This window comes from Takifugu rubripes, chromosome 8 (assembly GCF_901000725.2).
Source record: "Takifugu rubripes chromosome 8, fTakRub1.2, whole genome shotgun sequence".
NCBI classification, from domain to species: Eukaryota; Metazoa; Chordata; class Actinopteri; order Tetraodontiformes; family Tetraodontidae; genus Takifugu; species Takifugu rubripes.
The window spans coordinates 5591827-5617938 of record NC_042292.1 but is presented as its reverse complement, the minus strand read 5'-3'; the positions used below and the strand labels follow the sequence as shown (position 1 = coordinate 5617938).

The following is a 26112-nucleotide window of genomic DNA, read 5'->3' as shown; positions in this document are numbered from 1 at the left end:
ATTGCAGTTGATTGCTTGGATGACCAAACTGCAGATCTCCACATACATAACCACAGGCAAAGCAAATTTCAATTTCAGTGGAATCAAGTGCTTTTTTGTGGACCCGCTTCTTGCATCTGCTTAATATGCTGAGGAGAGGCCAAAACCGGTCTGCAGTGGGTGTTTGTCTCCAGCTCCACAATTATGAGAGGAGGGGAGGCAAAGTCCCTGTGGGGCGAATCACTGTCTCTGTTTATCACCTCATCTACCTACAGATAAGCACAGGCATCAAAAATGCCATTGCAGTGCGCTGCTACGCTGTAGCGGTAAATGCAATAGAGTCACGAGCAGCCTTTTTTTTCACCTTGTCTCAGTTTGTATTTGAAGGTCTTTTGTTTCATCTTCATCCCTTTACATGATTTTATTTACAAGTCTTGCCAAGGTCACAACATATTGAAAGTGTATGCGTGTGTGTGTGTGTGTGTGTGTGCGTGCGTGTGTGTGTGTGTGTGTGTCTTAAACTTGATAATGGTCGCAGAGTGTAACATGGCGCTCAGGCCTTGTAGCATGAGATTAATTAATCTTGATTGCATTTAATAATTAGGAATTCATTCTGCATACTAATTAGCCATCACCCATCATTAATCATCAGGACAAGCTGTCACTGGGGGAGATGGGTAACCCTACAGGTTAACATTTGTACAGGCGTTGTCAGTAATGTTTCCTTTGCCGAGGTGTCCGTGTCACCTCGCAGTCTGCTAACCTCATTAACATAATGAGCAGTCCTGGTAGGTGGCAGCTTGAGTTCGGACTCGGTGGAAAATCAAAATGCCACCAGCAGATAGAAAATCAGCTCTGATGAGGGAAGCTAAGATTGAAGAAATGATTGTTAATATCATCCACAGACATTGGAAGGAGTTATTAAAGGCCTGATTGTAGCATTCAATCTTCCCAGAAAATGTATTTATTGGATTCTTAGATCTTCTGATTAATTCTAGGTTTTGTGGAAGGAAAACTGTAGTGGTGGGATTTTTTGATGATTGATGCCAACTAATGTCTTTAAGTTTATGACAGCAGGATAACTTTTCAACCAAACACTTGGGATGAATTACCTGTAACAAATGAAAGTTTGTCATTGTTGCAAATGAGCACTAAATTCTTGATTGGTTATTGAAATAGAGGCTGTGTAATTTTGTATTTCTTGATGAATAAAAAGCTAGGAACAATTAAAGAAGATTGTACTTGAACAACACTGGCTGAGTCAAGACTTGATGAGTCCTTGCACGGTATGCGTCTCCTCTCCCTGCCTGTCTCGGTTTTCTCCTTACAAAAATCCAAACAATGCACACAGAGTTGAGTGGAGAGTAGAAATTAGCCGCTAATGTGTTTTAGTACGTAAAGTCAGGGTCACTTTGAGAAGAAAGTAGAGAGCTTAAACTAAAGGCAACATGTCCAACAGTACATTTCCTATTCCCTTCCTCTTCTTCGGTCCACTTGTGATTCATTTATACAGCAGAGTAAGCATAATCAGACATGGACAGCAAAGCAAGACAAGCAACCAGGCTAACAGGACTTTGTGTGTAATTTACTGCTCGCAACCTTACCTGCTTGGCTACTTGCTTTCTATCTGAACACACAGGACCTGAGCAGGTCAGGTGGTTGTTCAGGTGGTTTCAGTCAACCCTGCTAATTGCTGAGCTAACTGCAGACACTCGGACTGCGGATCCACTCCCGCCCAGGCTATTGTCCAGGTGTTTGATGCGAGTGCCTTCAGCTGGTTCAATCGGTCCAACTCAAAATGAGGTGCATCAATCAGAGTTTTACTTAAGAGGGCTTGCTGTTGATGCATCAGTCTTCATGTTCAGCCCTGTTGAGTGAAAACTTCTTGGATTAAGACCTGAAAGTCTTGCTGCACAAGTCAACGGAAGCCATGTTAACCAGGCAGGGCTGAGAAAATACGTAGGTCTAAGTGTACTACTGCCTCTTGCACTGGACACTAGGGGTCAACAGCACTCCTCAGTTACCACTCCCCACTGCTTACTCAGAGGGGCACTATAGGCTAAAAGATGGCGTAATCTGAAACTGCGGTTCACTCAAACAACCACAATCTGCCTTTTCTGTTGTTTTTCTGTGGAACTGTCAGCAGTTAACAAAGCTGACTGAATTTTTGCTCTGACTATTCACCACTCTTTAGGCATCCTTGCTCTCACAGAGATGGCTCTGCCACATCAGCTGCACGCTGCAAACTACACACTCTCCCACACTGTGTGAATATCATGCTGTTCTGGTAACAACTCTAGTTAAGGTCTATGTGGTGGTTATCTACCATACGCTAGGACAATGTAGTGATTTACACAAGACTGAACATAAGTGTCCCTTGCTTGCTCCTGGGGGATTTTAACATCCACTTGGGCAAGCTCAGTTCAGCTGACTTTTTGTCCCTGATTAGGTCTTCTAACCAATCACAGACCCCAAGTCCTACTCCTAGCAAGATTGTTTGTAATCTTGGTGTTTTCTCATTATGTAGCCTCAGTCTCATGGTCTTGTTGCTTTGCCTTATTCAACACCAGAAAAATCAGGCTATCCCAGCATTCCACCCGGCTACTGGTACACGGTGACCTCCTGCATCGACTAATGCAATGTCCTTCTAACGGGTGCACTGATGTGTGTGGTGAAGCTGCTTCAGACGCTCCAGAATGTGTTGGCGTGTCTGGTCTTTCACCAACCAAAGCAGGCCCCTGTTACCCCACTGCTGATAGAGCTCCACTGGCTCCCTGTAGCTGCCCACATTAGGTTCAGGTCACTTCTACTGACCCACAGAGTCCTAACAGGACCTGCTCCCTCTTCCTTTAACAGTCCTGCACATAAGCATCAGCTGCACTGCCGTCTGTAGAGGCACGGCAATCCAGACTATTTTCATACCTTTTTTACCCGAGGATTGAACAACATCCCAATCGAAGTCAGAACGTGGGCAACTCTCTTCCTTGAAAAAGCTCCTGAAGACACAGCTCTTCCAGGGGCACCTGCTCTCCTAACAGCACTTATTTTTCCCCTCCTATCTCCACTCACCTCCTCTCTCTGTTTTAATCCCTCTGCCCTTTGTCTCCATATCTCTTCACTGAACTTGTAGTATGGTTTAGGACTGTAGGGTAATATCTTATTCACATTGGTGTCAATTACATGTTGGCTTGATTATGTCTCACTGTGGGCTTCTTTGAATAAAAATATCTGCTGAAGGACTAAAATTTAACATGTAATCAGAATGTGAAGAGGCACTCATTACAAATATGAAAAATGATGCCACCTCAGTGCTGTAATGTAGCACAGGCTGGCAAAATCTCTTTTCTTCCTAAAGCTGAAGGAAACATGATAGACATTATCAGATCTGTGGATTCTGCTCCATTTCTACAGCATCTTGTTCATGTCAGATTAACTGATGTGGTGATTATTTTGGAGAGAAGTGTGAGATGTTCAGATATATGCCAGTCAAATAAACACGCCCCCCCCTTGCCCCCCCATCCCCTTTTCAATGGCACCTCAGTGTTATTAGCATCACCCCACTTGCTCTCCTGATTATATCAGGTAAAAGGACACAGACATTATGCGCACACTGCTACAGACAGATTTTACTGTGTGGAAAGATGTATTAGGGATAAAAGGGTGCATTTATAATGTCCTATCTTGCTCAACATAACTCTTTGAGTGTTCTGCTAATCAAGCATCTGTCTCTCCTGTACAGGCCCTCCAGGGGTCTCTGGTGGAGCACCAGAGTAAGGTGGACTATCTTAACTCTGCCGTGGAGCAGGTCTTCCAGAAAGCTCCCCCAGACATCAGCATGAAGTAAGAGAAAACAACGTCCACTAATCACAATCCAAATCAGTTTGTAACGTTGTCATACGTCAACCAACCATCACTAGGTTCCATCTCTCCTGAGGATCTGCATATGGCTCAGCTAACATGCTAGTAGAAGGTTGAAGCTATAGGGGTGTAAAGTGTTAACAAAGCAGTGTCACTTGTCTAGCAATCATCTCCATCACTTGAGTCATCCCACATGTCTTAAAAATGAACATAGAGAGTTGAACCAAGTATCAGAAATCTGTTTCAGGGAACACAACTGTACTTCCAAACATGCAGTAGGCTGTAGCAAAATGATCCTTCTATATGTTTGCCAGGTATCATGCTGAGATGGACGCCATCATGGGGCGCTGGAGACGCCTCGGTACAACTCTCGGGGACAATGCCCAGAGAATCCAGGAGCTCATGGCCAAACTGATGCAGTTTGAGGTGTGATGGATTAAAGAGATTATGAGGTGTATCTTGAGAGCCCAACCAAAATACCAACTCAGACTAAATTCTACAATGTATTCTTCTTTCTTCCCAGAACGATGTTAAGACTTTAAAAAAGTGGATGTCAGATGTAGATGTTTTCCTAAACGAGGAATGGCCGGCGCTGGGAGATTCTGAAGCTCTGGAAAAACAGTTAGAGCAGTGCACGGTGAGAAAAAGTCCCACTATTTCCCCCAAACATTCTGTGGAGCTAGAAAAAGAAACGGTTTCAAAATGCTCAGTGGAAGGTTGGTTTGGAGTAGGTCGATACAAAGGAGGTAAAAATAAAATGCTGTCTGGATGAAAATGCCCAAGAGGATTCACAAAATAAGCTTTAGAGCTCATAAAATAACCAAGAATCTATTTTGAAAAACCCTTAAGGAGACAAAGAGATGACAACTAAGCAGGTCAACGCATTTACAGCTCTTTAAGAAAAGACACCTGTCTCTTAATATTAACTTAAATTTCAGCCGTAAACTCTGCTCTGATTGGCCAGGCTCTCGTAAATGACATCCACACCATCCAGCCCAGTGTCAACGGCATCAACGAGGTGGGCCTGTTCCTGAAGAAAGAGGCTGAGCCACCGTTTGCCATCTACATCCAGAAATTATTGGACGAACTGAACAGTCAGTGGGAGAACGTCTGCAAGCAGGTGCTTAACCCTCATCCAGCTCCTCTGTGTGCCTGTGTGAATGTGCGTGCATGCTTTTCTCTCACACTTTGTGGTTTCCTACAGGCCTATGCCAAGAAGTCTGCCTTGAAAGGTGGCCTGGATAAGACCATGGCTCTCAGGAAAGAGATGCAGGAGATGCAGGAGTGGATCAACCAGGCTGAGGAAGACTATCTGGAGAGAGACTTCACATACAAAACCCCTGAAGAGCTGCGCAAGGCTGTTGAGGAGCTCAAGGTGGGTGTGGAACAGATATAGAAGCTTTCAAAAGATTTTATGTTCCAACGTTAATGGAATTTATTTATTATTTAGTCATCTAGATATGTATTTGTCTCAATACCGAACTGTTGAATAGTAACATTTTACATTTAAATAGGAGAAAAGCTCTCACGTTTTTGCTTAGAAATAATTCAGTCTAAAACAAACTGGGAACAGATACATACAAGATCTAATTGTAAATGGGGCTGTTTATTCCGTGGTTTAATTTGTTTGGGATATTGTGTGGATTCACCAGTGAAAACAGTGAAACAGTGAAACATGAAGCCTTTGCTACACCAACACACCAACACACACACACACACACAATATGAAGTGACCTTCATGTGGAACGGTGCATCCCCTCGGTCTGTGTTTGGATCTCTGTGACATTGGGCCTTTTTCAGGATCATCATGATCTGGTTCTGACCCACACCGGGCTGCTGCTGCAGCTCTTCTCTCCTTTCTTCTTGCTTCTTGTCATCAGCCCATCTTTCCTCCTGCTGTTGAATTAAAATAAGTCTTTCTTTCTTTCTTTCTTTCTTTCTTTCTTTCTTTCTTTCTTTCTTTCTTTCTTTCTTTCTTTCTTTCTTTCTTTCTTTCTTTCTTTCTGTGGATTGATTCTCCTCTTTTAGGACTCTTTCATGTACTCTTTCAGCTCAAACATTGCTCTGATCTATTTGTCCTGTAAATTATTGCATTATTGACTTTGCGATTTACTTGCACTCTTTTGCCTCCTCTGCTCTGTAAAAGTTTACTTGAGTCCAAAATACAAATTGATTCCACCATGCTTGGTCCTGCAAATCCTTCTGTTCTCCTCCTTTTCCACTTCCTCCTCTACTCCTCCCTCTTTCTTGTCCAAGCTTAAAGGAGACGCCATTCTCCAATCTCATCACTGTTTTTTCTTCTAATCCCTTCTCTCCCTCTCCCGTTGGGAACACATTAAGCTGCAATCCCCCATTCATTGATTTCTTGGCTCATACCTCAGTGACTGTCAACACAAAATTCATTCATTTATTTGTCCGAGCACCCATCCAGACGTGTGTCCTTCTGTCTGCGTGGTTGTAATCACGTAGTAGATTGTTCATTATTTTCCCTCCACGTCTGCACCGCATTAACACCGGATGTAGAAGAACAATGAAATTTGAACTTCAAATCAACAAAAATGACATGCAGGATTTCACATACTGGCTTTTGCGATAGTTTTGTAAAGCAGAAATCCCAATCGTGAAATTTTTGAACCTGCTGTGTTTCCCATAATTGTTAATAAAGTGGCTGCTTTCAGACTGAGTGTTCTGTTTGATTTAATATTTGCTATAAACAGAGCATATGAATGTGCATATGTTAGATATTATGTATGATATTCATTCCATTCATTGCCAGGTTTTGTTATTTCCTCTCAGAACAAACACCTTGGTGTCACATTTGCACATTACAGGAAGCAAAAGGAAATCGCAAAAAGTGATTTTCATTTGCAGACATTTTCCACTCAGTTAAGTGTGTAAAGACGAGATGGGCTCCCGGTCTGATCTCTTTTCATGCAAAGTCCTAGCCTATTTCCTCAATGTGACATTATTAATGAGAAGAAAGAAAGAAGACTATGAAAGAAGACATGTGCTGCTGACTCTTGTGTTTTGGTTTTTACCATGACCACCAAGGCCTCTCTATTCTGTTATCTGCTGTTTGCATGCTTCCTGTCGGAGAATACCGTTGAAATATTATTTTTGAATTCTTCATTCATTCATTCATTCTTTATTTCTTCCTGACCTTTCAGTTGTTACTCAGTTTTTAAAGAAGACTTAAGCAACCTCAGGCCACAAAAACATACCATTTAGAAATATAAAAGGTGTGCTTGCTTGGGTGCACCATTTTAATCTTTTCACCAAGGAAAAATAATGTGTTTTCTCTTCTGTTGCCTTTATGTGGTTCTGCCTCTTTATCAGACGGCCCAGGAAGAAGTGCACTCCAAGGAGCAGAAGGTCAAACTACTTACCGACAGTGTGAATAGTTTCATCTCCAAAGCTCCGCCCACAGCCCATGATGCCCTACGGTCTGAACTAGACATGCTGACCTCCAACTACCAGCGCCTCTGTAGCCGGCTGGACGGGAAATGTAAAACCTTGGAGGTGCGCATTAATATTTCTTCAGAGTACTTCAGCATGTTGTCTACAAGTAATTTCCAGAGATAAACATGATATTGAAGATATGGGAAGGATATTATAGACAGAATTCTTGTTGATTGATGGCAACCACAATGCTGTCAACACTGATAAGATGCTTGTCAATCCGAAATTATCTCAATTATAGGCATCACAAGCTGTCACATTTGGAAAAACTCTAAATAACAAGTGACAAATTGGACATCTGTCACATTAGTGCATGCCTCCTGTAAAACTACAGCCATTATTTTTAGTTGCATCCATGGTTAAAATTGACCTATGCTCATTTTCAGAAGCCTTCATTGCCCAAACTTGTTTTACATTTTATTATATAAAGATATAGATATAAAGATACAGGGGATGAGATAAACCCTAAAAAGGGCTGCAAGGTGGTGGTTTGAAAATATGTTAATGTCTGTGATAAAATATAAAACAAAAATAGAAAAATGCTTTTTGAATAAATGCGTAGAGAAATGTATAAAGCTACTGTTTTCGAGAATGCAATCAGATTTTAAATGTGAGGTTACAAAAATGTAAACATTTTTGGTCAAATTCACTTCTAAAGCTAATTCGCAGACAGGAAATGATAGTCAATCAAAGGATAAGCGAGCATGCACTCAGGCTGAACGCTTGCAGATAAGACAAGAAAGTTGCGATAAAATTAAACGCCTTGCTGCTACACTTCCTGTGCCTTTTGCTCTGCATCTGCAGGAGGTGTGGGCATGCTGGTGTGAGCTGCTCTCATACCTGGAGCAGGAGAGCAAGTTCTTGGACCAGCTGGAGCAGAAGCTGGATGAGATAGAGAACCTCCAGGGTGGTGCAGAGGAACTCCAGGAGGCACTGGATGTGAGTATATATTCAGCCTTCTTCACCTCACCGAGCATTAACACGCCTCACCAAGACAACACACTCAGCAGTCGGTGCTGCTCTGCTGCGATATCAGCAATAGGAAATACAGTGGGACCTCTACTTACGAACGTCTCTACATGCGAAATTTTCAGGTTACGAAACGTCTCAACAGGAAAATATTTCCTCTTGTTACGAAGGAAATTTCAGGATATGAAAACCTGAAACAGAGAATTAAAGAAACATAAACAAGATAAACCAAAATCGGGAAAACTGTGAATAATCAACTTTCTGATTCTCAAAATTAATTTGAAAAGGGAAATTATTGCCAAAAGAATGTTATTATTTTTAATTGGGGCTGCTGGGAGTGTGCTAATGTGATTTATTTCTTCTGTTCTGATGGAATATCCTTAAGAGCTGGCAGCCATTTGCAGGAAATAAAGGCAGATTAAGTGTGTCTACTTCTGATATAGAACGCAGCCCTCAAACACTGAGCAAAATTAAGTTAATCCACTGGAATTTCTGCTGAATCTCGCCATTATTAAACCTATTAAACCTCACAGGTTTAAACCTCACAGGAAATGAAGTGAAAGGTTTCACCTCTTGTTAATTTGCTTAAACAGTCCTTTTTCGAGATTAAACAATGCAAGAAAGCCTCTGGATCTAGATGCTGTATTTTATTTTAAGTAGCACAGAACCTAAGAAATGTAAATATCTGCACACTCAGCTGCTTTTTTCTCCTCTGCTCAAAGCCTGACTGATCATCCAAAGAATTCGTTGAAGCCATTTAATGTCTACGTTGGCTAAAAGACAGCTTGTTAACCTCCTTTAGCAGCTTCCTGTCATCACTTTTTACTCTTGCTTGCATACCTTTCAATGCTTGTCGCTACTTTTTTCAGTTGCCTTCATATTAATGTGTGTATCCACAGAGTCTAGAGTCTCTGTTGCAGCACCCAGAGGACAACAGGAACCAGATTCGGGAGTTGGCGCAGACGCTGATGGACGGAGGCGTGTTGGATGAACTGATACAACAAAAACTGGAAGCCTTCAACACGCGATGGGACGAGCTGATGGCGAGGGTAGGAAGGAGTTTTCCAGTTTAAGTTGAAATGCAAACAGAATTTTTTTCACCATGCACTGTGTCAACCCCCCCCCCCCATCAATAAATACAAAAATATGCTTAATTTCATGCCGGGTATGGCACAAGCTGGAATTAGACCAACAAAAAAAATGGCGTCCTCACAAAGTCCACAAGCAAAGCTGAGGAAAGAGTAGCTGCAGTGATTCGAACCAGCAACCCATAATATCACGGAAAGACTGAGAGAAAACCGTCGGATCTTTTGATTTCCCTGTCCAGAGGTCCACCGAGGCCTCTAAGACACATACCAGACTCACGCGTGTCGCTCCTGTTAATAAGCACCATTGGTTACAGGTTCACGAGGCGACCTGCGGGTCTCTGGGCCGCGACTCGCCACTGGTGCGACTCGTGTTGCATGCGGGCACATGCGGCCATGCAGGCGACACCTTTCCGACTGAGGCGAGGGACGCGTGTGCTTTCGTTATTGAATCAAAACGTTGCGCTCTTCATCTGCATTAACATTAGCGTCAGTCTTCTGCTGCAACACCTGGAGACGACACCTGTCTGCACCTGGCTCAGCGTATCTTTAGACCTCATATATCACCTTCCGCATTGCTCACTTTTCTACCCTCATTTCCTCCCTCCTCTGCCTTTTCCTCCCCTTTTCTCTCTGCTGCTGTCTCCCCCTTTGTGATTCTCCTCCCCCCTTCTTTTTTCTTCTGCTATCTTCCCTCTCTTCCCTCTGGCAACTGTCAGCAGTCATCAATGGTAGCAATATATTCTCACCCTCTTGTGGTGATCCTAAATGACAGATTACAGCAGACTCACACATGCAAACACATGTACGCACGCACACATGCACATGCACACGCTAACGCGTGCACAAACGCACAGCCATGCTCATTGCTTGCTGGGTTGATCCTCCCTCACAATGGAACCAGATTATTGTTCTCCTTGCTGATAAGCCTCCCTTTGTTTGTCATCAGAGACGGTGTGCGTGCGTGTGTGTGTGTGTGTGTCGGGGAGAGAGTATTTAATTTCAGACTTTGAGTTTTCGGGGAGGAAGTGTCTTTGTGTTTGTTTAAAAGTGTTGCGTGTGTGTGTGAGTATGTCCAAAAGCAAGGTGAGACCAGGCGGTCCTGACTCCTGTTTATTTGTCAGGAGTAAAGGGGACGAGGAGCTTGGACAAGGCATGTGGGCGTTTGTGAGTATCTCTGGAAAGACAGATGGAGAAGACCTCGAATATCGCCTCGCTGTTTTTCTGGTTTTGACCTGAGGGAGTGTAGAGAGAAGCTTCTCTGTTCGGTGCTGTTTAAACAGCACACTGTCAGAATCTCTCACATTTTCACCATGACTGTTTTTCTGCCTTGCAGAGAATTCCGCTGAATTGACATTCCAGGCTGTACAAATTTGAAGGGTGCATTTCTGCAGAGCCCTAAAGTAGCAGCAGTTAGTGAAAAGCTTGGTTTATAGAAACAAATGCCTTTTCTTTTACTTTGTTCTGAGTTCAAATGTCTTTCATAGTTAAATGTTACTAACTTTGTCACCCATTGGACAGTTTTCAACACTCTTTGTCGTACATTTACAGACGGTGTTTCCAGAGCTTGTTTACTGTTGTTTATTCAACTTTTTACTTAACCATCAAAAATGATGCTATTCCATAGTTAATATATTGTTGAGCATATTTTAAAAATGTGAAACGTGGTCCTTCAAATCAGACACTCTAGATGTAATAAGTTTTTTTTATCTTTTAAAGTAGCTTTTTGCCCCTTGAAGTAAGAATCCCAGTGAACTTTAAACTTTTCTAAAATCAGACGGAGCCAGGAAAGACTGCAGAGTTCTCAGTGAATGCGGCTGCAGTGGAATAAGCCTCTAATCTCATTAAATCAATGTCCCACTTTAAAAACCTATGGAGATAACGACAGCCTGTGCTGACAAGATTTTTTTTTTTTTAAATGTTCTAAATCTTTCCACTTCCCTTCCAGATCAAAAAAACATGGTCGCTGGTTTAATTTTGCCTTTGTAACAGCTAAAAAGCAATAAGCAGAAGCGCTGAAGATGCCACTCGCACTTTGCCAGAGGCTTTTCCAACGCAAGACTGTTGAGTAAACAGTGATTTTTCCATCTCCCATGTTCACAATCTTGGCGACTGCTCAATCTGTGTAAGGAATACAGTAAAGAGAATAATGGGTGTTTACTGAGAACATATTTCCATGACTTGACAGTTGCAAAGCAAATAGAATACATGGCCAGAGGGAAGGTTATTGTCAATGTTTGACTAAAACGCCAAAATGCAAAAAAAAAAAGAAAAGAAAAGACAATCCATCCACTGGTGGCATTAGTGGGGGCTGTCAGTGCGCACAGGGGTGAGCTAAACTTGAGCTATACTTAGTGGTGATCCTACTGTGAAGGATTAGCCCTTTCACCTGTAACCACATCTACACTCACCAGTTTGTGATGTAATGGTTCTGTGCATTAGTTAGTCCCATAATCATTAACCAAGGAACACTGAGGCACCAAGCGCTTAAGCACAAGGTGAAGTTGCACATACAACTGGTTGATGATGTCCAGCAACTGCCTCCATGTGGTCCAACAGACAGTGCCAGCTAGAGAGAGAGAGACCGCGGCGTCCATCGTTCAAGAGGGTACAAGTAGGGGAAGTGCGCCTGTCTGTGAGCATTTGTGCGTATGTGTGTGTGAAAGAGAGAGAGTGAGAGTGAGCAATAGGTGAGACAAAGGCATGTCAAGTTCTGTGCTATGTTGTTGTGCAGTAAAGACAATGTATTCAATCTAGATGACAAACTTTGTGAATCACTTTGTGATGTGTTTGTCAACCTTGTGAATGCACACGATAACTTTGTGTTAGCATGTGCAATTTAGCTGCCTCTCTGCATCACAGTGGTTGTGTTCTGTGATCTGTTTTAGCCAAGATTCCAAAGAATTAAAGGTGGTTTCATGTCACAGTTTTTACCAGAGGCAGAAATTTGCTGACTGAGTGTTCAAAGAATTGTATTAGTGTGATTATTGTTATTGAAAGGACGTCAGTCTGTGATTTACAGTGGCACATTGTGAACATCAGGGGGCGCTCCAGCTCAACTCCACAAAGCAGCACGATGGCAGTTTGCTGCTAGGTCACGTATAACATTTATGGTCTGACACAGAACTCCTAAACTCATTTGGATTTAGATGAGGTTTAATGGCCTAATTTACAGTTTTGGACCTTATTGCATTAACTGGGAAATGTACCCAAGATAAAGTGGCTTTCATGAGAAATATACCAGAAATAACAATAAGGAATAAATGTCACGGCCACTTCATTCAGATTTTGTGAGCAGACATTTAATTTATTTATGTATAATTTGTGTACTTTATCACAAATAATTCATATTTTGATATACAAATGTGCTTCCTTGTTTCTACAGGCAGCACTGAAGCAGAAAGAACTGGAGAAGAGTGTTCAGTGGGCCCAAGAGAATGACAAAACTCTACGGCAGATTCAAGAATCGCTGGCCAACACTGACCGTCATCTCAGTGCTTACCTGGCCGACCATATCGATGCCCAACAGATACCCCAGGAAGCTCAGGTATCCATCAGTGTGCCATGTAATGGCGTTTCCGCCTATTTAATAATATTCAGACTTATATATTTAATCTCAAACCAGTAATAAAGTATCAGACTTAATGTTCATATTAAAACAACCATTTCTTTGTAAGAAGCGAGCATATGTCGGTCACTGGTTAGTTCAAATTTTATTTACAGAAATATGAAATGTTCATGTTTCCTCTTTGGTGCTAATTGAACTTGGCAGACATGTGGCACATGAACAGACACACACACACACAGGCATGCACACACACGTGCACACAACACTCCACACAACACTCCAACGAGGTGGTTTGCAGTCTTTTGATTCCAATGACGTGAAATTCAGATGGGGGCAGGAATTAGGGAACAGTAATTGGAAATGATGAAAAGCAAGTAGTCAAAAGTGTTGAGTGAGCCTGCACATAGTGAGATTAGCTAAAACTAGTAACACATATCGGATCCGTACACGCTGAAGAAAAGTATTTTTTTTCAACCTTTGTCGGAACAAGTACCTTCGTTTGATAACGCTAGCATAGCTGGCATTGCTGGAAACACCTGCCTCACGGTTTCTTATTCTTTTCAACATAATGTTCATACAATTCTGCCAATCAAGAAATAATGGCACTCAATTAAAAACTGGTGCAATACACACCACCACTGCAACACTGATATTCTCCTCTCACACATTCATACTGGAGGATGAAACCATGATTGCATTAGAGTGGGGTGGATAAGGAGATGTGATTACAGAGCACTTGGTATTGAAATAGAGAGAGGGGTGACTGCGCGCATGCGTACATGTCTTACTTGATTCATTGAAATTTTATTTCAATTTTGAGTTCCCGCAGTTATGAAAATAAGATAATCAGCGTAAAACGATCATTTGGCCTTGCTCGCATGTTCCTGTCATTCAGATGTGGAACAAACTAAAATTTGTTGTGAGGTTTGTTACAAGGTTGTTGCTTCATCTCGAGGCAACGCAACCAATTTTAGTCCTTTGAAGGCCAAATACCAAATGGTTTATGACCAAGCAATAAAGGAGCAGAAAAAGCCACAGAAAGTTAAAGTTTCGAGTACAATTGTGGACAAAAAGAAAATCCTAATTTAAGTTCAGTAAAAGTAAATTCTTAAATAATTTCTTAACATGAATCCGTAAAATAATTGTGATTTTTGCCACAATCAAGCAGCCCCAGTGTGTGTGTGTGTGTGTGTGTGTGTGTGTGTGTGTGTGTGTGTGTGTGTGTGTGTCTTTTCAAAGGGTTGCATGTTGTCAAAGGCTGCGCCCCACCCTGTCCTCCATCACTGATTCATTCTGCCCCCTTGTGGTTTGCTGGAGCCGGTACATTGTTTTGTTTTTCACACACAAAGATAATATTTCTAATTTTGTTCATTTTTATTGCGCGTTATTGTGTGTGTGTGTGTGTGTGTGTGTGTGTGTGTGTGTGTGTGTGTGTGTGTGTGTAACAGAAAATCCATTCAGAGCTAAGCAGTCATGATGCGACTCTGGAGGAAATGAGGAAGAAGAGGCAGGACAAAGAGCCTTCCCAGAGAACCATGGGACAGATAGATCTAACCCAGGTGTGCACACTCATCTGCGCTTATTCCAGCATACAAATATATAATATGAACATCTTAGGTGAATGTCATGCAAATTAGTCATTAAAACATTTTGTTAAGCTTTAATTGTAAAATGGCAGCTAGTTAGGCTCATTATATTGCCTCCTATATTAATGTCAAGAGCTAAAGTGCAATTGAGCTAAAGTGCAATTGAGTATTTTAATTAGGTTAATTAGTACTTTTACACTTATACGTTCATTTTAATGAGTAAAATAAGAATGTATATGAATAAGTCTATTTCTTCCCTCCAAAAATGCTTAGTTGACCCATCAACATTAAATCCATAATTAATGTTTTTTAGAAAATGCTGACAGACGTGTGGACAAAGTTCAGGCTCTTTCAGAAGCCAGCCAACTTTGATGCTCGGCTGACAGAGTGCGAGCAGGCGCTGAACGGTGTCAAGGGCCAGGCAGGGTTGCTGGAAATCGGTAGTGTGGAGCACGACGTAGTGCAGTCGCAGCTGGAGCAGTGCATGGTGAGTAATGTGATCCCCGTGTCAGACAGGTTGGGGAGTAATTGGATGGACTGTTTCCACATTAAGCACCTGCTGCTTCTTTGGCGTCTAACAGAAATTGTACAAGGTGCTGAGTGAAGTGAAAGGGGAGGTGGAGACAGTGATAAAAACAGGCAGACAGATCGTCCAGAGGCAGCAGACTGAGCAGCCCAAAGAGCTGGATGACAGGGTGACCGCCCTTAAACTGCTCTACAATCAGCTGGGCTCACAGGTAGGCTCACACAAACAGTTCGACACACACATTTATACACGTGAGGTCTCAACATGCATGTTTTTCCACTGTGTGCAGGTAACTGAGAGTAAACTGGCCCTGGAGAAAATTCTAAAGTTGTCCCGAAAGTTGCGAAAGGAGTTGAACGGGCTGACGGAGTGGCTCGCCACCACTGATGCTGAGCTGACCAAGCGCTCCAGCGTGGACGGCATGCCCAGCGACCTCGATGCGGAGTTATCATGGGCACAGGTATTAAACATATCGCCAAAGAGCGCTTAGGAATTAGCCATTTGTTTTTTCCTTACTCTTTTTTTCCTTCCTATCAGTCCGTCCATGATGAGATGGAGAGGCGCCAGCCACAGCTGCAGGCCGTGGTGGACCTGGCGGAGGCCCTCAAGGCTTTGCTGCACGGTCACGGGAGTCTGGTGGATGACAAAGTCAGCCTGCTGCGATGTAACTGGATTGCTGTGACATCCAGAGCGGAGGAGTGGCTCAACCTGCTGCTGGTCGGTCACAGAATTAGAAAATCGTTGATGCTATTTTGACTTCTCAGAGCTAAAAATACCAGAGCGCTTAAAAATGGTTCATTATGGGCGTGAGTGCTGCTGTATGGGGAGATCAGCGGTTTCTCTATCTCTCCTCCCTCTCCTCGCTTGTCAGGACTACCAGCGGCAGATGAAGAAGTTGGATGGAGGGATTGCGGAAGTGAACGGGTGGATCGACGGAGCAGAGAAAAAGATGAATGAAATGGACGGTCAGGGACCCAACGATGCTGGGCTCAAGGTTCTGACCTTTACCTTTATATACAACGTGTACAGTGTGACGTGTTTCTGTCATACTACATTTTAGTACATACTATTTAGTGGAATGCTTCCAGGATCGTATTTTCTAGTGTGTGTGTGTGTGTGTTTGTGGTTGCATCCTGCAGGTGTTGCGTGCTGAGCTGGAGCTGACGAGAGGTAAGATGGAGGAGGTGGGAGCTCTGGCCCAGGAGCTCATGTCCTCTAGGGGGGAGAACTGCCAGGCGCAGGTGCGTCCGAGAGTGGAGCAGCTCAACCAGAGATATGACACCATCGCACAACGCATCACCTGTGGCCTGGTAGGAAAGACATTAGTGATACAATGGGGTGCTATTATTAAACATTCTGTTGCTCTTATCTCACATTTAGACGCTCCATATTTGGCTCATTTTTGCAGCATATGAAACAAAAGCTATGGTCATAAATTTACCTCAAACTGCCTCCAGACAGTCCCTCATTTTCTCCAAACTCCTGCTAAATTTACTTCAAAGTCTCGCTAAAAACACTTCAGACTTCCTCGATAAACGCACTTTAATGCCCCACTTAGACTTCAAACTCTCCTAATAAATACACTTCACGCCTCCCCGTCTCAGATAAAATTTGCATCTTTGCAATCAACATGGTGCCAATGTGCGTACGTTTCAGACGGCAGCCTCAGCCAAGGAGCTGGAGCAATACCACAGTGAAGCCCAGATCTGGCTGGATCTCCTGGAGGAGGAGGTGAAACAGGGGGAAAATCTAAAGGAGGAGGACTTCCAGGAAAACAAGGTGGCCCACAAAAACACTGACCCACAGGTAATGATGGCTGCGGTTGACCGCCCACAGCTGAACGATGCATGTGTGTAGGACTGTGAAGAAGGTGCTGTGAAGGAGTTACTGATGAAGGGCGAGAATCTACAAAAGAGAGTTCCAGATGAGGACAAGAGAGAGCAGCTCAGACTCAAACACAACCAGCTCAATAGCAAGTACAACACTGTGAAGGTAACGTCCCCTCCCCTCCCCTCCCCCAACTGCATATGTGCCCCAAATCCACAATGTCTTTGTGCAACCTCTCTCTCTCTGTGTGTATATATATATATATATACATGTGTGTGTGTAGGATCTGCGTGCACTGAGGAACAGGAAGGCCTTGGCCATCGCTCCCCAGTGGTATCAGTACAGGAGGAAGTCACATGACCTACTGGCCTGGTTGGATGACATCCAGCGCAGCGTGGACCAACTGCCCGACCCACCTGAAGGCGAGAGGGTCAAGGTAACGAGAGGCATGGGCAGGAATAACACAGTATTTTAATCACGCCATCCTAAAATAACCACGAGGCTTCAACCTGTTTGTTCCTTTGTCTTTCTCCACTGCGCAATTCTTCCATCTTTTTCTCCCTCTCGCACCCATTAAACCTGTTAATGAATTCTTCGTCCTCATTCTCGGTTGTGATCCACTTACGTTACGGAGGTTTCTTATTTCTGTGGTGATGCCAGACGTTTCCTCCTCCAGTGACGTTCCCACATTTACTGTGTAAACCACCAAATGTCATCGTGTCGCACCTTCACTTTTACCAAATAACAAACTCAGATATTTTCAATCTGTTTGTCAACGTACGATAATTCTTAAATGATACGAAATAATAATAATATGATTTTACCACACATTAAAATGTTAAAAATGAACTGAATCTAATTTGAATGTAGGTGAGATACGATTAAGTGCTCCAGAATGGGAAGGACCGTTTATTGTTGTGTTTATCTTTCCTGGTATCACTGACATCCTGCTGTCAGCGGTCCACGATGGCGCTAACCCAGACTCTGAGCTCCTTTTTAGTTCACCGCCCTCCCTGACTCTGTGTGTCTTTCACTTACAGATGATCACTATGACATTTCGCTAAGCGGACCTCTGACTCGCTCTCCTCAGAGTCGCCCGTCATTTCTGCAACTGAGATTCCTCACTGCCTGTCTGTCTGTCTGCTCATCAGTCTGTCTTTCTGTCTCTGCTTCTTCTCATGCTCGGCACCTTCTCCTTTGTACTTCATTTAAAAGCCAGAAACTGTACCCCTTCAGTACTAATAATAAAGTCTCAAGGCAGTGTGTGCCAGCACTTTTCATTTTAATATGTCATCAAATGGAAACACGCAGTGTGTGTCACTGCGAAACACAATATTTTATCCCTTTTGTTAGTGTGTTGTGTCATTGTTTGAGTGCACGTGGGTAAATCAGTGTGTTTTATTGTTTGTTTATGAATTGAATGTCAAAATGGGTGTGAATCTGTTTTATTCAAGTACATCCACACGCCTCTCCGTGCTTACCCCCGATGTTTCTGGGCTGGAGTCCATACAGCGAATGACCTCTTGGTTGGTTTTCGTCCAATAGGAAATTGGCTCAGAGTTCGACACGAAGAAGGAGGAGCTTAAGGAGGTGCAGGGCTTAGCCAGTCAGCTCTCACAGGCTGGAGCCGCCAATCTAGTGGAGCCCCGCCAGCTCCAGCTCAACAAGCGCTGGGTTGAGGTGGAGGGAAAGTTCATACCCTTCAAAAGACAAAGTGTGAGTTTTTGTAGGCTCAAATTTTGTATCTACTTTACTAACAGACAAAACTAATTCTTTAACCTAAGACTGCTATCTGCGCTCCATACAGTTAAGAGAGGGTGTCTCTTAAATTACTTCAACTATTAGCATGAGCTACTCATATGACTAGGCTACCCAAGGCTTGATAAAACAGATAAGAGAGTTTAACCTATATAATACTACAATAATTGCAGTATACTTGATATATACTGCAGACAGCCACCAGAGTTTGAAGTTCGAGCAGTTTGAGGAGGTCTCATGCGTCAGCCATGGTCAACATACAGACAAAAGTGTTGCATCTGAGGTCTCATCAGGAGACCATTTGAAGGAAAGACAAATTTTGAATATTGATAATCACACAAGACATATTCTTCATAATTACTTCCGGGTTGAAGGAATAAAACACTTTTGTTAAGGTATGGCTGATGGAATGTAGTCCAATCAGCCGAAACATTTTCAGTTAGCAAGTTCCATTTTAGCATCGGCTGACTCAAGCAAAATGAGACTGTTGCCTTCAAATTCAAATTGCTTTTTTTGTGTTTATTTGCTTCATTTTCATGGTCTTATGTGTACATGTGAATTCTGTGCTCACATGTCTGAATCTCACTGGTTGCTCCTCTGTCCGACTGTCACTGCATGCCCCATCGCCTTGCCAACCGATCACATTGCACCCTTGCAGTTCTCCGATCTGCCAGGCACTGAAGATGTATGTATCTTGTCAAGCAGTCACACGACTCAGTCAACATCCATTTTACACCACATGTTATCCACCGAATACACATCTGGAACTGGAAGAACTGGATTTAATATCGTTTTAATTTTGACTGAACACGCTAGGGCAGCTCTCAGGCCTCCAAGCTGCTCTCCTCAAGCTGTTTGAGCTCTTGAGTGCGTTGCTCAAGAACACTTAAACAGTAATTGGTGCACTTCATCTCCCATGCAGCCCAAACCTGCCGCGTTTTCTCTGTAATAACAGGTTGGTTCCGCTCACACAATGCAGATGAGCACCCGTTAACAAGCGTCTCTGTGGACACTCAGCACGTCGATCAGAGACTGGGACACCGCACTCGGGTGTTTTTCTTCTTTTTAGCGCATCTGTAGACTCTCAGGAAGAGGAAAAGGTAGAGGAACACAAATATGAATTTTATAAGCTCAAAGAACAATATCAGATTTGAATATTACCCAATTCAATTTCACAATTGACCTGTTTGGTTGCTACAGCGACTCTAACAATCACATACACAAGGAGAGACAAAATATTGTCGACAACAAACAATTCCAAAAAGATTGGCCCTCTGCTGCCTCATCACACCTATTGTAGTCCACTAAAACCAAAATAGAGCCCTTACTCATTGTCATCCCCTCTCAGCATGCGAGCAGCAGTGAATCATTGCAGCGTACGCTGCTTCGGCTCTCAGAGTGTATCAGAATGCTGCTGCATATCTTTTTTTTTACAGTGGTTTGGGGAAAAACAGTCCAGATGTGTGTTCAGTCTAGATGATGAGAGTGGACCAAACAAGTTGTTTCTTTTCTTTAATATCAGCGTCAGTTGTCAATGAAAACAACATGCTATTAAAAAAAATGACATCAACCCGGAGTCAGTTTTGGAACTCCAATCTAGATTTGAGTTTCACTTTGAGGATATTTAGTAAAAGACAAGTCATTGTGACTTCAGTCTCCACTCTCAGCATCCAGATCTGGTTTATAAATCAGTAGGACACATTCAATTGCAAATATGCACAAATGATGCCAGTGAATACTTAGATAGAAATGAAATTGTCGGTATTAATCTGTAGTAACTGTAATAAAACTGTTGATTAGTAACATATGAGCCTGTCACACTGAGGCATTCGACAGCACAATGTGGCTTCATTTTGACATGACCATAAGGTTCCTTTAACTTTCTTAAAATTAAATGGGGCTTCATATATAACATTTGAAATTTAGATAATTTTATTCCTAAATTCCAGCTTTATGCCATAGTGACATTTGGCTGAATGGTTCAGATGGTAAAATGAGAAGAAGAAAATGAAAATGCTAAATAACAAAGACAATCCTTGTAAAGATGAAATGAATCATTGTGCAGCAGATTGGTTATGCAAAAACAGTGTGTATCTATATTTACTAGATCATTATCATTGATTTGGTTAATGTTGTAGCAGCTTAAGGGAAATGAGTACAGCTTGTGCTGTATAACAATAACGCTGTATATGCTGCAGTATTGGCGAACAAGTAATTATTAAGTCATATGTTATTTTCTTGGCCTCTGGGTAACTGTGATGAGGTATTGAAATGAAACTTTACTGCTATTCAGTGCAATATTTAAAAAGTTTATCTGGCACTGTCTCTCTCTGTGTACACACCTATTTCAATACTGCTGCATCACTTTTATCCAACTCAAGAGGGGGAAAAAAGCTACAGATGTCGTTTCCAGGTTTGGATAAGCTAAACTAACTAGCTCCATGTTTTTTCCTCCCATGGGAGCCCAGTGTGACAGAACTCAGGCTGCAGTTGGCACAGCGCTGATAATGAGCAGAGAAACTGGGATATTTAAATCCCCAGCCCCCCTTTTCACATTTTAACACCTTCGTGTGTCAGCCAGCAGGGCAAACTTCACCAAGGATGGAGGAGGATGTATTATGGGATTTTTGAGGGGGGTGACACACACAAAGAGTGAATGTCAGGAAAAGTTTAGTCTCGCATGAGCCTCTAAACCCTATGGAAATCACCACAACACCTTTTTAATGATTCAGCACTAGCACGTGTCTGCATCTTTGCTGCCAAAACAGTGCAGATACACCAGCTTGAGCGGTTTCATCCCCTCAAATGTAGCCGCTCCATTAGCTGCTTAGTGAATCAGCTTGTGCATTCTATCCTACTCATGTTCAAGGCCTTATTACTGTCACAGCAGGGAAACTTAAGGCCAGCAGCAATCATTAACTTTCCGCACGGCTCATAATAACGCACCTTTTTTTTTCTGGTTTTGGTTAATTAAAGTGTCACTTAATGTGAGAAACGTTTGCCCAGGTGATGGGAACATAACAATTAGAAGAGGTGACCTGAGGTGAGTGTTAATATGCCAGGATCTCTGCTCAGTAGTGCAGCAGGCAGCTTCATCTGCCACACTGCAGTGGAGGATTGTGTATCATGGTCAGAGTGGGAATGAAAAATTAATCCCAATTGCTGTTTCAAGAGATGACTCATAATCAAAGGCAGAAGCTTGAGGATGATCCTGATACACAAGAGATTAATGGTGTCTTTGAAGAGATCACATGCTATCTGAAAAATCCTTGAAAAATCTGGGCCTTCATTTATCTACATTAGGAGGGCATTATCTGAATATGAACCGCTCCATGGAAAATGTGTTTACATCAGTTATTTAAGAGCTGCATCCGTAAAGGATCAGTACACAAATATGGAGAGTCAGTCTTATTTTTTCTTCTGTTTACCTTCATCTTGAAGAAAGGACAGGCAGAGTTTCTTTGTCTGTTAAGCATTTCTGCAGCTTCACAGCAAACAACTGAACAAGCCACAGAAGAACTGACAAATCTATTCATTAAAAAGAAACAAAATCATTTTTTTTCTATCTCAGCTGAGATATGCGAAGCGCTCGAGCTTTTGAAAGGATGCAAAGGGCGCCGGTTCACACTCTTTCATATCTTGCTGCTTGTTCAGATTTAGATTCTTTTAATATATTTTTTAGTGTTTGATCTAGAACATTATACCACTAGTTTGCTTTGAAGCTGACTTAAAAAAAATGTGGCTGAACTTTTTTATTCAAAAACTTTGAAACATGTTATTTTAGAGTCGATGATTTGAACAAATTCATGATGTTTTTCTCCCGATGTGTGTTTGTGGACGTGTTGGTGTTGGCATTTCCCCTGTACATACGCGTGTGTGTGCAGGAATACCTAACAGAGCTGCAGGCGTTGCTGCAGTCGGTGTCAGAGACGGACTTCAAGCTGAACTCTCCTGAATACTGGCCTGCAGCGTATTATAACCTGCCTCAGCAAGAGCACTGCCTGAAGGTCAGCACAGCTTTACTCCTGCCTGCCTGTCGCAGAAACACGGCTCTAAATCTCCCAAGCAGTTAGGAGGGAAACTGAGCCAAAAATGAAATGAAATCAAATAAAATGAAGTTTGCTAATGCATCAGTGTCCATTTGCACCATTTATCCTCTTGCTATGCTAAACAGGAGGTGAAGGAGAGCATTGACGGCCTAAAAGGTCCAGTAGGGGAAGCTTTGGCACGCAGAGAGCAAATGCTGTCTGGGGCTCGAGCTACGGAGGGCCAGAGGATCCAAGACACCACCTCCCTCCTCAGTACCAACTGGGACAAACTCAACAAACTCCACCAAGACCGATTCAAGTAAGGACAGGCAGGGGAGAGGCTTCCAGATCTGGCTTTTGACTGTTTATATGCACTGTGATTTCATAAAACATTGATTCACTGTGTTTATCCAACAAGGCGTTGGCAGGACTGCAACTGCAAGTGGCAGAAGTTTATTTCAGATCAGAAGGTGATGGAGGAGTGGCTGATTGGCGCGGAGAGCGCTTTGAAACTGGGCGAGAGTGAGCCAGCAGCACACAGACAGCACCTCAGGGTAAAACATGCTAGCGCGCGGGCGCGCACACACACACACACACACACACACTTGAGTGCTTGACTTTAGACTCTGCATGTGGTTCTGAAAAGCTTATCACAGCAGCCCAACGTTAACAATCACACACACTCCAACTGCAACAAATGATCAACTTATGGGGACATGCATTCATATACAGTCATGCAGTGTTTATCTACTGTGATGTAAAAACCCAACCTTCTACACAATATTCAGTTCCTTTTTCATAATCCTCTGCTTTTACTGTTTGGGGTTGATATAGCACTGAAATGTCAAAGTTGATGACATACTATTACAAAAAGTGTTGAGTCTGTATTGACACTGATTCCACATTTTCCAATCTCATTGTTTGTTGTGTCTGAGTGAATATTAATGGCACACTTAAGTGTTGATGGTTTATAATGGTGGATGTTTAAATCACACAGTGTTGCATGCAGTGTAAACAGCTGGCTGGTCAAATGTTTACTGAGTCTATGAGGTTCTTATTTCAATGTTGCCATGTTATATCACATCTTCAGCGTTCTCTGTTGGTGCTCTGGAGTATATCTAATTTAAGCTGTCTGACTCACTGTGAATTGGTCAAAGCTTAAAATATCTGCTATTATATTATAATTTTTTTTAAATCCTGCATTTTGCCACATTAAACTCTATTTTCCCAAAGATGGCATCTCTTAATTTATCAAATTACAGTGTGATGTTTCCCATCAAATAGAGCCAAAGTGAATCGTGGTGACACGGTTTGATGGCATGTGCACCAGATCATGTCAGCATGATTGGCCGTGTCACATTTCATTGCTGTGATATGGAATCTGCCCTTCCATGCGGAATGCAGCTTCAGTTTTGGCAGGAAAATAAATAAAAATTAAGATGGAAAAAGCTCAAGAAAGAGAGCTCGGACTTGCTCGAGGGCTCCTCAGCAGCATCAGTGGACAATGGAGATGAAGTGTGATTCTTCCTCAGCTGAAATACTCTGAGCAACTTTCTGACCATCCATGTGTCTGAAACACTTTTGTGCAGAAGAGCTTGTATAGTGTGTGTGTGTGTGTGTGTGTGTGTGTGTGTGTGTGTGTGTGTGTGTGTGTGTGTGTGTGTGTGGGTCTGTTACCTCAGCTCTCTCACCTGAACTCTTCACATTTATGCATTTATGGGGACACCATCGTTTCACTGGGCAGTACCTGTAGCAATAGGTTGCCTGTTTGTGTTTCTTTGAAATGTGTAAGTTATTTTGTCTGTCTTTGGCTCTTCCGGGCCATCACTCATCATGGGTCAGCGTGTTTGTCTGTGTGTCTAGGACCTGACAGAAGCCATTCCCATCCAGGAGGTGGTGATGTGCCGAGTGAACTCCACTGGAGAGGACATATGCAAGTTGAGCACGCCAGATGATGCCTCTCGGCTTCAAACACAGCTCAAATTCCTCAACACACATTGGGCTAATGTCTGTCAGCAGCTCAACGAGCGGAAGAGAAGGTGCGTGTGAATGGCTGCAGGGCACAAATAAGCCACATGTTTCCTGTTTTCTAGTGTCTTTTCTGTTTTTGGTTTTTGGTTTTTTGTCTATTGAGGGATACCACTGTTAGATAACACACTCTACGGTGGCTTGTTGGTTTGAAAATCTAAGTTACTGGCTGAAGGACAAATTCCTGTTTGGTTTTGTTAGCTTTACACAGAGATTAGGAGATGATTGTCAAAATCACTGTGTGTCTGTTATACTGTGATATTATTTTATTTTTTGCAACTATAGAGCAGAGCAGTGTTGAGATGGAGAATCAGCCACATAAAAGTCTGATGCGGATGTTCTCTGGTTGGGGAATCAAACTAAAATAACTCAGTGTGCTATAGATGAAGACTTTGCTCCGCAAGGACACGTCTGTCGCCGGGATGTGTCTGACTTTTCTTTTGTTGTGTTGTGGCTGCTTTTCAAATGTGCAGGTCAGCAGAGGCACATTCAGCAGCTGCAAGTCTCCAGGAGAACATGGGCTCAATGCTGGGCTGGCTGGATAAAGCAGAAACTGTCCTGGCTGTTCCACTTCATCCTGCAGAGCCACAACACATCAGAAATACTCTGAGCAAAGTCCAGGTACCAATGTTGCTTCAAACAGCAGTTTAAATGGTCCAATGAGCTCTGTGTGTGTGGGTGTGTAGGTTGAATAGTAATCTAATTTAGCTGCTTTCATATTATAAATGAGTTTGTTTGTATTACCCTTTGAAAAATCAACCAAAAAAGAAATTAACATGCCTTCATGTGTGTGTTGCTTTGTATAATTGAATTGCGAGGACATTATGGGTTCCATTGGGATGCGCCAATATTTCATCCTGAAATTCAACCTTGAAAATACTTGGTTACAGCGCACGTGTGTGTGTTTGTGTGTACATTATTAGATTGAAAATGCTTGTGTCCTACATTGAGCTGCTGCTGTGGATTTTTATTATTGAGTGAATTGTGTGTGTGCGTGTGTGTGCCCTGTGTGTGCCCTGTGTGTGCTAGGCACATGTGGAGGAGCTTCCTTCCAAGAAGGCGGCGATGGAGCATCTGAACTCTCGACACAGACAGATAACAATTCCTGCCGACAGACAGAGAGACATCAGGACCATTAACACTCGCTGGGCCGAGGTCAGCAGCTGCCACTGTGAATAAAGCAGCCATATTTTCCAAGCGAAACACTTACATTTACCCAACAAAACAGCATGTTGTGTAAGGATTCCACACACATGAAGGTGTCCTGACATGGTAAAAATCAGACATGTCTGCTCACGGTGGTCCAGATAGTGAGTTTTATTCCCATAGTAGAAAGAAAATCTTGCTTCAAGCTGTTATATTCTTCACTGAAATTCTATTCATTTATCCTCTATGCAGATGACACTCTTGCTTTGCTAATTAAGTTGCAATCAAAAACATT

The 26112-nt window shown here is 42.6% G+C and overlaps 1 protein-coding gene across 1 annotated transcript in view; it reads left to right on the top strand.

Moving 5' to 3' along the window:
* dmd (dystrophin) overlaps positions 1-26112 on the top strand; it is a 168120-nt gene that overhangs the window by 91501 nt on the left and 50507 nt on the right. The window contains exons 26-52 of the mRNA XM_029840434.1: positions 3719-3819; positions 4152-4263; positions 4361-4474; positions 4802-4957; positions 5042-5212; positions 7174-7356; positions 8101-8235; positions 9165-9314; positions 12736-12897; positions 14367-14477; positions 14818-14991; positions 15086-15241; positions 15320-15490; positions 15568-15747; positions 15902-16024; positions 16170-16340; positions 16687-16809; positions 16888-17022; positions 17141-17293; positions 18403-18573; positions 19274-19300; positions 22500-22622; positions 22790-22962; positions 23062-23197; positions 24507-24682; positions 25145-25292; positions 25701-25826. Coding sequence (XP_029696294.1) covers positions 3719-3819; positions 4152-4263; positions 4361-4474; positions 4802-4957; positions 5042-5212; positions 7174-7356; positions 8101-8235; positions 9165-9314; positions 12736-12897; positions 14367-14477; positions 14818-14991; positions 15086-15241; positions 15320-15490; positions 15568-15747; positions 15902-16024; positions 16170-16340; positions 16687-16809; positions 16888-17022; positions 17141-17293; positions 18403-18573; positions 19274-19300; positions 22500-22622; positions 22790-22962; positions 23062-23197; positions 24507-24682; positions 25145-25292; positions 25701-25826 — 3861 coding nt within the window. The remainder of the gene's footprint in view (positions 1-3718; positions 3820-4151; positions 4264-4360; positions 4475-4801; positions 4958-5041; positions 5213-7173; positions 7357-8100; positions 8236-9164; positions 9315-12735; positions 12898-14366; positions 14478-14817; positions 14992-15085; positions 15242-15319; positions 15491-15567; positions 15748-15901; positions 16025-16169; positions 16341-16686; positions 16810-16887; positions 17023-17140; positions 17294-18402; positions 18574-19273; positions 19301-22499; positions 22623-22789; positions 22963-23061; positions 23198-24506; positions 24683-25144; positions 25293-25700; positions 25827-26112) is intronic.